At 32.9% G+C, this 14,448-nt stretch overlaps 1 protein-coding gene across 1 annotated transcript; it reads left to right on the top strand.

Moving 5' to 3' along the window:
• Positions 1 to 4,955: 4,955 nt before the first annotated feature.
• On the top strand, positions 4,956 to 10,644 carry LOC122606455 (26S proteasome non-ATPase regulatory subunit 9). Its single transcript, XM_043779310.1, has 5 exons — positions 4,956 to 5,191; positions 8,294 to 8,354; positions 9,097 to 9,201; positions 9,592 to 9,913; positions 10,423 to 10,644. Exons 1-5 carry the CDS (start codon positions 5,051 to 5,053, stop codon positions 10,442 to 10,444), a joined length of 651 nt encoding a protein of 216 aa, XP_043635245.1. The 5' UTR covers positions 4,956 to 5,050; the 3' UTR covers positions 10,445 to 10,644.
• The last annotated feature ends 3,804 nt before the right edge of the window (positions 10,645 to 14,448 follow it).

The following is a 14,448-nucleotide window of genomic DNA, read 5'->3' as shown; positions in this document are numbered from 1 at the left end:
GATTTAGATATTGGCTTGCTACCTTTTGCTTGTGATTTAGATGTGAAAAGAATGGTATCTTATGTTGGGAAGCATCATATGTTTGAGTTTTACATTGAGCATAAAATAACAACTATTGAAAATTGGGAATACACTGGTGAAAGTAATGTGGTCATTGAAGAATTAGATGATGATACTGAAATTTTACCTAGCCAATATATTGAACTAAAAACCCCTAGGAGTTTTACTAGACTTTTATTAGAAGGTCCAAGTCAATAAAGCTGTGAGAATGTTGAAATCAATGCTGATCTGTTTATGGATGAACCTTGTAATGTGAATGCAAATGTTGAATATGTTATGCATGATTTTGTTAATGTGTCTGCAAATGTAGAAAATGTGTCTGCAAATGATGAAAATGTGCCTACAAATATTGAAAATGTGACTGCAAATGTAGAAAATGTGCCTGCAAATGATAAAAATGTGCCTGCAAATATTGAAAATGTGACTGCAAATGTAGAAAAGGTGACTGCAAATATTGAAAATGTGACTGCAAATGTAGAAAATGTGACTGCAAATGTAGAAAAGGTGACTGCAAATGATGACACTGTTATGTATGATGATGAATTTGATGAAACTGATTATTATGAGATTGTGCATGATCATGATAATCATCTAGGATTGGCAAGATTGTGACATGCTCAAAGTGTAAGCATAAAGGACATAACTTAAGAAAGTGCAAAGGTCAAACAGAAGCAAGTTCAAGTAAGCAAAACAAGTCAAAGAAAGGCAAGAAAAAACCAAGGTAAACTGTTTAGCTTCCTGTAATTTACATTGTTTAGTATTTGCAATTGTTTAGTTAAATGTTTTTGTATATTGTGGTGATAGTCAACCTCTAAGGAACTCAACCAACCCAAACCAGTCAAGCAAGTGCAAGCAGAACTAGGGCAAGTGCAAGTAGAGCAAATCCATGTACAACTCAAGCTCAAGGAAGCCAACCAACCCAAACTAGTCAAGTTACAAACACTCAAAGTCAATTTTAGGCTGCTTCAAGTCAAACAAAAAATGCAAGTCCCGAAATGAAAGTCAAAAGATTTGCTGCCATGTGACTTTGTGTATTGTTGATTTTTTTAATTGTATGACTTATGACTTATCTATCTTATGATTTGTATGACTTATGACTTTTTAATTTTGGTGTAATATGGTATGTAACTGCCACTATTTTGTATGATGCTTGTTATAAGCAAGTTTTGGTATATGAATGCAAAATTTAGTGGCAAAATATATATGCTTGACAGAATTCTAGATATATTGCTGATTAATATTTGACAGAATATTAAGCATAAAGCTTCATTACAAACATGCTTAAATTCTAGATATATTGCATATTACAATTTGACAGAATATTAGCATAAAGCTTACAACTTGGTGTTCATTACACACAAAGCTTACAACTTCATAAAGTACATAAAAAGGGAGAATATTAAGCAAAAAAAAACTAAATATTACAACTTGGTGTTCATTCATACAACCCAGATTAAAATACATAAAAATATTACCCAACTACAAATTAGATACATCTTCAGCTCTCATACTTGTTGATCTCTAATACACAATGTAGCTTCGAGCTTGTTTTTTCCTCTCAATAACCCAGGTATTATATCCACAACTCTATCACACATTGGTGGATCGATCCAAAAAAAAGTACCCACAATTATTTACATTGCTTGAACATCGATAGAACCTTCGACCAGGATTATTAGGGGTCCAGGAGGTTAGAACGATTGCTGGATTTTCACACGAACAGTAGTTTACCATAATGGTATGTAAAAACTAATTTATTGGGTTATGCAGAAAACCCTAATTTTTATAGAAAAAAAGAGTTTTGGGGGGGGAAAAAAATAAGGTTTGGGGGGGAAATATGATGCGTTCTAGAGTAATGGAGGGAAAAAAAAAGGTTTTATAGATAAATATGATGCGTGTGGACATAAATACCATCACGTGGAACACACGTGAGGGGGTTGACGGCTGGGTGCAAATGGACGTTTGTGACAGGGGCATGTAATGACACAAAAATTCACCATATGGGTATCTAATAATAAGTTTAAACGAGAGGGGTGAAACTTGATAATATGGCAAACCACAGGGGTATGTAATGAAATTTTCTCAACTTTTAATCTAAAAATTTCACCTTTAAATATTTTGATCCAAAAAAAATTTATGTGAAAAGAGTGAATGACTAATGATATTATGGGATAATTTATCACTATTCATATAAAAACCGTCATAGGAATTTTGATATAACCACATATATTTTTGAATAAAAAAACTCTTTTTTTTTTGTTCAGAAAACTTATAACACTATCAACTTTATTTATTTAGATGGATAGATGTTGATAGATGGTTAGTAGTTAGATATTAATAATAACCGAGTAATTCAGGCTATGCGTTACATAACTTTAACTATTGTGTTTATCTTTATCATTCATTCGATTCTAATATTCTGATTTGTTTGAGAATCCATAATTTCTTAAATGAAAACTACTCCATCATGTATATGTTTATCATATCATATCAATTAATATCAAAATCATGCTCAAAATAAATATTATCAAATATATATTTATTTTGTGCAAGAGAATCATGGTATGCTAGTTTGTTTTGAATAATCCAAAACCGTTTTTAATCAAAAACTATTTCATCATATATGTGTTTGCGTAAATACAAGTCTTTTTTCTAAAATTTTGGAATGATCGGTAACCACTTGGATACATGTAGATCATATTGTAACCATCAAGAGCATTTTAGAACAATCTTTTAACATTACATAGTCATTCAAGAACCTTATAAAAGTATCATGGGCGACCTAGAACCCTACAAAACATTCTATTACGAATAAAAAAGATATTTGCATACTACATATACAAAAATATCTATTTAGTTACTAGAATATTTCAAGAGAATTAAAATTTTTCGAGAAAATAGATGGCCACGACTTTAAAACCGTGGCTAAATACTTAGCAACAAAATTTTATATAGATGCAAAAACGAAAAAAAAAAAGATTAAAATCGAAAAATATATAACCACGACTTTGTCGTGGCCAGATTATGTTCAATTTCCCTTCTAAATTTAATTCGAAAATAAAATAGTACATCATTGCCAATCAAAATTTGACATTTTTAGACAAAGTCATGATTTTTTTTTCTCCATGAAGCAAGTGGATTTCAACTTTGACGAACACCGATTTATTTCCGAATTGGAAGTAATAAATAATAAATCGAAGTTTCCTCTCTAGCTTTTGTTGGGTTGGTTGGGAAAGAAGGGTCAAAGAAAAGATGGTAGAAGGTGGAAAAAGACCATTTTTTAATGAAAACCCCTACAATTGTTATGTTACTTTACATATGAAGTAACGATAATTGATTTATTTATTATTGGAGAATTAATTTAGGTCATGCCTTTAAATATACATTATAATATATTTGGATGATGTATTTATAAACATTTGGATACATAAATCCAAGTGTTAATATGATACGAGTAATTTTTATTTAAACATATATCTATTTTAAATTTTAATGTAAAGTCATATGCTCGAGTAATGGTATTGGCTGGAAATGGTGACCAGATGCGTCGGAGGTGATTGTAGATGGCGGTGCCTGGTGATTGTAGGTGGCGGTGGTAATTGTAGACGGTGGTGGCCGGAGGTGATTGCAGACGACAATGGTTGGTGGTGATTATAAGCGGTGGTGGTTGCTGGTGGTTATAGACGGTGGTGGCTGAAGGTGCTGTAGATAGCGGTAGTTGGTGGTCATTGTCGGTGTTGGTGATTGGGGGGGTTTGAGGGTAAAGGGTTAATTATCTATAAAAGAGAAATATAATTTAGATAGTTTGAGGTTGTAATTTGAGAATTTTTGGGAGGTTGGAGTATAGATATAGATATAGATAGGTTACTTGAGTAACACGAAGGGTTATTTAAGAACCCATAAATAAAAAAGAACTCAAGAACCATTCTGGACCACACATTCTTTTTCCCTTTCTCTCTTTTCAATTAAATAAAAAATTTCACCAAAATCATTCAAAATGCTTTATCTCACAAACCGTAAATCGTTAGACGAAACAAAAAGCATGAGTAGTCTTAAAATTTTGTCCTCTTTCATTAGAGATCCAATTCGATATACTTTTAAGGACTTTTTAATTTTCGTTTTTTTTCTCATGTACTTGTGTACCTACACATGTGTATGATTATTGTTTTCACATGTAAATTAGTAAATGAACTTATGTACACAACAACGAAGGTTAAGGGCGGAGCCCATCAATCCATGGCGGAGCCATGGTGGCCAAGGGCGGAGCCCGTCAGTCCATGGCGGAGCCATAGTGGCTAAGGGCGGAGCCCGTTAGGTAGATCAACCATCACCGGTCACCCCCTATGACCTATCACCCTCTATGACCTATCACCCTATGACCTATCACCCCCACTAGCTTTGGTTTATGAATATCCTTGAGGGCGAAGCCCGTTCCGAATCATAATTTTTGTTCAACCTACACACGTGTAAGTACAAAAAAAAACGAAAATTAAAAAGTCGTCAAAAGTATATTGAATTGGATCTCTAATGAAAGAGGACGAAATTTTAAAACTACCCATGCTTTTTGTTTCATCTAACGATTTACGGTTTGTGAGATAAAATATTTTTAATGATTTGGATGAATTTTATAATTTAATTGAAGAGAGAGAAAGAGAGAGAAAATGTATGGTTCAGATTTGTTTTTGTGTTTTTTTTATTTTATGAGTTCTCAAAATAACTCACCCCACTTGAGAAAAAAATTATGAAAGAGATGAGAAGTAAAATATGAGAACAGGTTACGAATGGTTTAACCGAAGTTACAAGGTGAGAAAGCGGATATTATAAATACCATAGGGGGTGATTATGTAACTTATCTAGCCGACTATATGGTAAAGAAATTGAGTTGCAGAAATCCTTATATATAGTAAAGAAAAAGAAGACCGACCTAGAACCCAACATTCGTAATTAGGTTAATAATCAAAAACTGCATAAAAAGAAAGAAAGGAAAAAAATGGTGGCGACGGATTTGAAGACGGAGATAAAGAAGTTGATGGATAAAAGGAGTGATTTGGAGACTGAGATGAACATTATCATCGAGCGCCTCACTCAGCCCGGCGCTCCCGGTCTTTCCGGCAATCTTGTCGACTCAGAGGTAATTATTTCTTTTTTATACTTATATATGAATCCACGCCTTCTTGCTTGGTGCGGGTCGGGTGTTGGTCAACCCGCAAATTTTATTATTATTATTTTTTTTTGTGTGTGTTGTGTATATATATATATATATATGATAAAGATCAAATGAGAAGTACCTTAAGGAGAGAAGGGTGAGAAAGTTCGTTTTTGATTTTTTTTTTTAATTTGTTTTAAAAACTTTTTTCCTTTTTTTCACTTTTTTCATTCTCCCTTTAATTAACTTATTTCATATAAAAATTTTAAAAAAGTTTTAAAAATATTTTTTTTTTCAAGGGCATAGCCCGTAAGCTATAGGCGAAGCATTTCGGCTTATGGCGGAGCCATAATAGCTAAGGGCGAAGCCCGTTAAGTAGATCACCCCATCACCTATCACCCTCTATGACTTATAACTCCTACCAGCTACCCTTTATGAATATTTTTAAGGGCGAAGCCCGTACCGTATCCTTACATGTATAACTCACTAACTCAGGTTAGAAATTTTTTATTTTTTAAAATTTTTTTATGGATTGAATTAATTAAAAAAAGAATAAGAAAAGTGAAAAATAATAAAAGTCAAGAAAACAAGCTAAAAAAAATAACAAGGGAATAACTATAATACCTTCTCGATCTAACAACCAATCACGGGTGCATAACAATGCCTCCACATTTGCTGACAACAATGAGCTTCGATATTTGTTTAAAATTTGACCTCCAGTGCTAAAAGATGACTCGGAAGCGACAGTGGTGATTGGGATGCTCAATATATCATGGGGCATGAGAGCTAATTGTGGATACCTCCCTTCATTATCCATCGAAAACTTTAAGATATCGATTTTGTTCATTATCTAGTTGTGATTCCTTTTCCCTCATAGGCCTGTCAAAGCGACTTTGATATGTCTCAAAACCAGTCAAATCATCCACGTAACCATCTCCTCCTACATTTGATATGTCTCAAAACCAGTCAAATCCTTATCCAATACTTCCAATCGGGCTTATGTACGGCCATATGCCAATGCACAATCAAGCATCAAGTACGTAGAGTTCCATCTTGTAACTACGTCTTGGGGAACGTGTTTACCACATTGAAGTTTAAGACGTGCAATGCATTCAGCGAACTTAAACTTCTTGGATGAACTACCTCTAACATACTTAACCGACTCTCTAACCTTTTCAATAGCACCTTCAATGACTTTTAATACTACCTGTACAATTAGATTTAGTACATGTGCCCCACAACGTACATCAGTACATGCATAAAATCTCCATTGCAAATCAAACCATCATCAAAACCTAAAAGAAGCTTCAAATAATCAACCAAATTGTCATTATATGTAATTGTAAAAATCTTCTTCTCAATTCTCCAATCTTTACAAAAGTTAACAACATACTCTGCTAAAATGTAAATGGAACGGTGGTACAACTTGAAAATTCAAAACTTTTTTTTTTTTCTCAAAACCCAATTTTCATCAACATAATGGGCAATGAGTGCCATGTAACCATCACTGGTGATAGAACTCCACAAATCTGCTGTTAAACATACTTTACTTGGTATTCTTTCCAAATTTTTTTGAAGAATGCTTTTATCCCTCTCAAAAATTCTTAGAACATCTGCTTTTGCTGTGTTTCTTGTTATTGCTTTTGTATCCGAATGTAGAAACTTATGCAAGTCTCTTGTTGCTTCGTGCTCAACATAACTAGACGGGTAATTATGTTTGATAGTAGCAAGTGCAAGCTTATCTCTATACATCATTTGATCTTATCTAATACTCTTTTGTGAAAGAGTAGAGACATCTTCTAAATCTATATCAAAACATTTGTGAATGTGCCGTTTTAAATTTGATGTACCTGATCTTTGATTAGCTTTAAGTAATTTTCCACAACTTGTACACTTGCCCATTCTAACTCCATCATCCCTTGTTATCTTATTAAATTAAACCCAAACATCCGAACGCTCTCAACCCATTGTGTCTCTACCGGTTGTGGATGAACCAGCATCTCCATCATTTACTCCGTCCATACTATCATGTCCATCATTTTCTACCATTCTACTGATTTCAATAACACCTAAAATCACTGTAGTAAATTAAACATAAAAAAGCCCTAAAATAATTAATGGGTATAAGAAAATCAGCTCAATATATCATCATCCCAATAATCTAGAAAGCCCTAAAATTAGTGTAAAAATTTTAGCCTAAAAAACCTAAATTCAATATCACAAGTTAAGCATTAAAAATCCCAAAATTACTATAAGAAAATTAAATATAAAAAACCAAAAATACTAATGAAGTTAGTGTGTAAAAACCTCACAATTATTGTATAATCACTGTTAAAAAACACCCAAATTAAAATCCCTAAAATTACTATAAGCATAAAACCCCAAAAAAACACATAAATCAGTGTGTAAAAACCTCATAGTTATTATAATCACTGTATAAAAACACCCAAAGTAACCATAAAATCACAATAAAAATAAAAGATAAAAGTAAAAAAGTAGATACCCGTGAAAAGATGGCGAGTTTGAAGGTATTTAGGATGAAGATGGCGAGGTTGAAGGTCTCAAGGATGAGAAAGTGAATTACAGATCTACATAATCAGTGAAATTAGTGGACATGTTAACTAGGGCTACGGCCTTTTACCGAAAAAGAAATCAGTGGACATCGCTTGTTGCTGCTGCAAATAGAGACCCACACACTTACCCACTTGAACCTGTTAGAGCTGATGAATAGTTTTGAGTGTTAAATAAATACCAGTCTGTGTCTAATTTCAAAAGCCCATATAAACTCATTAAGTTTAAATTTTTTACCCAATATAGCCCAATTCAAGTCATCTAGGTATGGATTGCCACGCCTAGTTAGACCCGTAGTCCGGCCTCTGCTTCAAATGCATGTAATTTTGTTTCTCCTTTCCAGATGTATGACTATTAACTTTTTCTCTCGTTCAAGTACTAGCATGTCCATGACCAATATAACTCCTCTTCTCGATACTAACTACTAATCACATTAGATATGAGCTGTTCAAAACACACAAAAATCACATTGGAAATGAATTGAATAACATTCTTGAAAAGCTTATTTTCTGCCAGGGGTTTCCGAGGTCTGACATTGACATTCCAGTGGTGAGAGCAGACAGAAGTAGACTTGCAGGTTTGTTACGACTCTTTCTTGTCATGGCAATACTCTAATTATAATTCATTTATGGGTTATATGATTATCTGACTCTGTGATACTTAAAGCAATCATCGTGTCTCTAATGCCAAACCTATTTCACATTTCTTGCCCTATTACTGAGGGAGTGGTTGGATATCATTGAAAACATCATGAATTTAGTTGTTGCCGGCTTTAGCCCTCTAATATAAGCGTGACATATCAGGAAGGTTAATGATGATGTAGCCTCCACTTTTGGGATGTTTCTCGCAAATGAGGTTGACTGGATGGTTCTATACTAGGACAAAGATGTATCTTTGAGTCATCATCTTTGGACACTATGTTAGAAAAGTGATAAGACCATGTAAAACTTCAAGTTACCCCACTGTTCTTAACTGGTCATACGACCTTTTCGGTTAAAAAAATGCAGGTTATATACAATCCTAATTAATAAATTTCATAAAGTTGCTGCGTGTTAATATCATTGCCTTCGACATTGTTAAACAATAAATTTGTTGGGACAACCATCAACATACTGACATACCTTTGATAAGTAGATTAAGGCTTGGTTTGTTACGTTGGCTTCATATAAGGAAACAGGGTGTTCTTGTATTTGTGAAGTGCATTGCAGTTTCATTAACTTTATTGCTTTTTCTTTTTTAGAGATGTACTTGAAATTTGCTTATTACAGTTCTGATTTCGTTGAACTCTACTTACCTCTTGCTTATTTGTTGTTGTATAGGATTGCGGAATGACCACAAAGATATCACTGAGAAAATAAGCCAAAACATAGAACTGTTGCATTCAGCTCGGCTTGCTCCTAAAGTTTCAACTGGCATGGACTCAGGTTGACAATGATAAGTTGAAAGATGAATATTGCTTCGGTTTTATTTCATAGGAAAAATGTTCTCTCGCTTTCTCTCTTGTATAAGTTTCAGCTCGGCTATATCTCATGAATAGTTTAACTTTTTTCTGCTAGATGGTAATTGGTAATGGTATTAGCTGTGGGTAATAATAAAAATAATAGTAAGAAATGATATGCAGAACCAATGTAGACCTGTAAGAACACTGTATGCTAGAAGACAAGACTATCATAGGATTAGCATTCGAGCTGTTTAGTATTTGCTAGAATTCAAATTTGAAGGTTCTATCTGCTTGTTTTTAAGACAGCATTTGTTGCTTTTGCTACGCGGCAGGCTCATTGCTTTTCAATTATGTGTGGTCGGAAATATTGCAGGTTCCAATCTACGAGGTGCAGATGACACCCGTTCATCCAATGCGGGAGGTTCCATCAGTAGCATGGATGTGGATGTGAGCAGGCCGTTTGCAATGGTGGATGAAATCAGCGAGGAATCTCCGGCAGCAGCAGATGGTTTACAACTTGGAGATCAAATTGCTAAGTTTGGGAATGTTGAATATGGTGATAATTTGATGCCGAAGCTTGCTTCTGAAGCACAGATGAATCAAGGCCGTCCTGTACCTATGCTAGTTATGAGGCAAGGGACTTTGATAAACTTGACTGTCACGCCTAGAACATGGAGAGGCCGTGGCTTGCTTGGGTACACATATTTTTCCTTTACAATTATTAATTTTCGAACTAAGGAGAGGCAGTGGCTCGGTTGCTTGTCATCGTTCTGGTGAAAATGAACTATAAATGATACACTTTCCATGAATGTGATTTTGCTAAAAGTATTAGATAAAATATATACTACGGAACTATATCAACAAAATAATCTATTAATATTTGTAAATGAAGTGATTTAGGTGTTTCTAAGTATTTGAACACGCTTTGGATAGCCTTTGGCCCCGTTTCATTAGTTTGACTCGTTTGGCCCGTTTAGTCGTTTACTTTGTTAGCAAAGTTTCAAACTTCTACCTATTTGGCCTGCTAGAGATAATGTATAACTTAAGGCACTATCAGCATGGATGTATGAAATCCGTAAGATACAAAAGATAGAGCCTTGTTTGGTTCCTTATTTCATCAACTTTGATAGGTCTGTACTATAACATCCGCGTGACATTCAGTTACCATGGAGTGTGACTAACTATTATATCGTTGTTCTTGCAGATGCAATTTCCGGATTTTGTGATGTGTTCTTTCAATGCTTTTTCATGGAGTACATTAGATTCGTATAAAAACCTCATGCCTTGACTTATCAGGATGAATTGTCTAAAAACTTGAATGTTTTCAAACTTTTGCACTGTTTGTCAGCATAACAATGTTGAAGATTTTCCCTTGACTCTAACTGCTTTTTAGTTCATCAGATATGATATATTACCTGGTTCATCATGATCTTATGTATTTGGGATGCAACATTGGCTTTTGGATACATGAACTTTTTCTTCAATATACCCCAGCATATGATTAAGATTATAATTATAACGTGCAGTATAAGAATAATTAAGAAGTATACCATCTCAACAAGGTAAAAGTATGTCTTCAGAAAATTCAGGTTTTTATTTTATAAATCAGATGCTTAAGATGTCTATATGATGTCTATAAGTTGCACCCGTTTGGATTCTGTAACAAGTTAATATAGAGGAATTACACGCTTTTTACATATAGAGAAAATTCAGGTTTTTGGAGTAAAATTTAAAATTGAATCCTTGATATGATGTAGTTTGGGAGCGAGTAAATTTTTCATTGAAAATAATAATGATAAAAATAACTAGATATGGCAAATCTGATTGTCATAGCAACTACAACCAGTGATGGCAAGATGGGTGCAGCATTCAACTTAGCACGAAACACCCATGCTCACTCAACTTAGCACGAAACACCCATCATTAAACATAATCCCACTTGCTAAAGATGGCAAGATGGGTGGGTAGGGCAGGTTAGGTAAGAGGTCAAAAAGATTGGGCTCACCTAGTAACACCATAATTTGGCATATCTTTGCAAAAAGTGCAGCATTCATTAGCATTTTCACGATTATTGAAGTCATGTAAATCATTCTTATATTCTAGAAAAGTATTCAAATCATAGAAATGAAATTTTAAATAAGAGTTTAGTCTATGAATTTTCTTATCAAGAGAATAAACACTTGTTAACTTTTGATGAATATAGATAGATAAATGCAGATTTGGTGATGAAGATAGGATAAAGACTTGTGTTATTTTGGGGGATCATGTGGGTATCTACAAGCGGTGGCTAATGATTTAACTGAATTTCGACAAATGAAGAAAGAAGAAAGGTGCATCTGTTAAATATGTTATGCAGTTTTCCGATTGATTGTCAATTGTGAAAATTAAAGACTCGGGTGCTTGAAAATCCTATTAGTTATGAAACCTTAAACAATCTTAATGATATAATCTATGTATGCCACATTTTTGTAATATACGCACAGGGAATTAGAACAGGCAATATAAGTACATTTTGTATATATTATCATTAACCAAATTAAGTCCAAATGATGCAAAAAACAGCATACGTACATGTTCAAAAACCGAAAAAATCTAAATAAGAAAACGGAACAAATTAAAGATGGTCGAGCAAGCACAATATTAAGAACAGTGATACGCAAGCAACGGACCCTCCAGTCAAATCCCAATTTAAGACTCAGACTCTGAAGAAAAGGTAAACTCGACGAAATCATGTCAAAATATGCATTGCTAACCATCCGGCCACCTAAACATAATTCTGTAAGGGTTCCTAATGAGTCCAAGTTTACCGATAAGGGGTTCTCGCGATGAGGACGCATTGAGGAGTCATAAGTAAACGAGCTAAGACGCGGGACGTCGGCAATTTCCATTATATAGCTTTCTTCTATTGAAGTCACTTCCAATCGACGGAGGCGGTGAAGGTTTTTAACTTTGATTTTCTTCAAGCCGAAGTCGGTTTTAAGCTTAACCCCGTTTCAAGCAATTTACAAGTAGACAACAATACTGACTTTTATTATTCTCTCTTCTCGATCCCTTTATCAACGTTTAATTTACGAGTATTTATATATTAAAAGTAGTATTGTTATCATTATTTTATTATTACTCGTATTATATTATCTTAACAATTGAGTCGTCCCATTAATAATTCGCCTAACACTTTGACTTCTACCTGGTTTAGTACTCTCCTTTACGCTATGTTCTTGAGTTTTTTTGTTAAAAAGAAAAGAAAAGAATATGAGGATTTTTAAAATATTTGTGTTCTTGAGTTTTATTAAAGAGAAGAAGAGAAAAGAAAAGAAAGGAGTTGGAAGGAGAAATCAATACATTTTGGTTATAATTTTTTCCTTCAACTTTTGGGATGATTTGGAAGGAAGGAAAATTCACTCCTTCTCTTCCATTCACCTCTCTTCTCTTCTTTCCCCTTCTTAAAAAAAAAACTCAAGAACATAGCATTAATTTTAATTTCGATTTTATCCAATATAAAATAAAAAAATCTTACCAATATATATATATCTATTATTATAATTATAATTACCTTGTACTCCTTGCCTTATTATTACTCCATCTATCTTTATCTATACTATATTATAAATATAAATATCTATACTTTATTATAAAACAAATTTCCATGTCTAAATTTTAAGTTTCAACATTTATTTTTTCGAAATGTATCTCCAATTTATTATATATTTACTCAAAATAACTATATTATTCTTTCTCTCTCTCTTCAAATCTCAACCAATCATTTTTTTTCTCTCTCCTCAATAAATCATTTATTCCCAAATTTATTCAAAATCTTTTATCTAAAAAACCGTACATCGATAAATTATAAAAATTATATGGGTGTTCTTAAAATTTCGTGTTCTTTCATTAGAGATGTCATTTGATATACTTTCGACGAATTTTTAAATCTGAGGATGGAACCCATACGGCTAAGACATTTGACTATCACACTCTATGACCTATCAACCCCACCATTTTACCACCGCAACGCGCGGGAACTTGTTCTCGTAAGTAATAAACTAACAATACTTTGAACGAAATAATAAACAAAATTTATTTCTTGACTTCTAAAATAATTACACTAATCATTTTACATTGGTTACCTTGACATCAATAATACTACTCGTCTGCCGTCACGAATCGTCGCTTTGTGCATATTTTTAGTCGTCGTTTTGCGTGGATTTCCTTCTGGTAATAAAACAGATTGAATTTTTTTATTGAGCAACGAGCATGATATCCGCGCAATGCGGCGGCGCTGGCAGAAACGGCGGTCTAGTGGTGTCGGTGATGTTATTATTGGTAGTAGTAGCGGTATCAATTGGTGTAGGACTGTAGGTTGATGTAAATGTGATAGTGATAATATTTTGGAAGATAAGGGTTGAAGTGTAAATTAATTCATTAAGAGCATAAAATGTCAAGGCCAATTTCGCTAATTGAAAGACAAAATTTTTCAAAATTAAAAATAGGCCTTTTATTTTATGAGGGAGTAAAGATAAAGATGTGTGACAGCATTACATGCATGATTAAGACTTGCCCTATTTAATTAACATATTAAATATTCTATTAATATATATAAATTAACATATTGAGCTATGGTTATTATTATTATTATTATTTTATATAAAAATAACACTTTTATTAAATTTTCATAGATTTACAAGAAATTAGTGGGGAGCCGCGATTATTATTATTATTATTATTAATTATAAATAAACTAAACAAGAATAGGATAGATATGGATAGCTATAGATCATAACTGGAAAATAATTTCAGTGTCGTTACTGTTTTAAGAACAACATTGATTTCTCGACTTCATCCAACTCTATTAGATAGAAGAAGTGAAAGAAGAAAAAAGTACTAAACCAGATAGAAGTCAAAGTGTTAGGAAAAGAGTTTTCTAATGAGACGACTCAATGGTAAATACTCATAAAATACAAATAACAATAATAATAATTATAATAATAATAATAATAATAACAATAAAAAAATAAATAATAACAATAATAATAATAGTAGTAGTAGTACCAATAATAATAATAACAATAATAATAATAATAATAATAGCTTTTTATATATAAAAATACTCATAAAACGTTGATAAAAGAGAGAAGTGAGAATAAAAAGGTTATGGGATAATTTCATATATGTTCCATTTTAAGATGCTAATTACATATTTATCCAATTTAATTTGATAATTACATATTTACTC

The sequence above is a fragment of the Erigeron canadensis genome, chromosome 7, assembly GCF_010389155.1.
Source record: "Erigeron canadensis isolate Cc75 chromosome 7, C_canadensis_v1, whole genome shotgun sequence".
Classification (NCBI taxonomy): domain Eukaryota; kingdom Viridiplantae; phylum Streptophyta; class Magnoliopsida; order Asterales; family Asteraceae; genus Erigeron; species Erigeron canadensis.
This window is presented reverse-complemented; position numbering and strand designations above follow the sequence as displayed.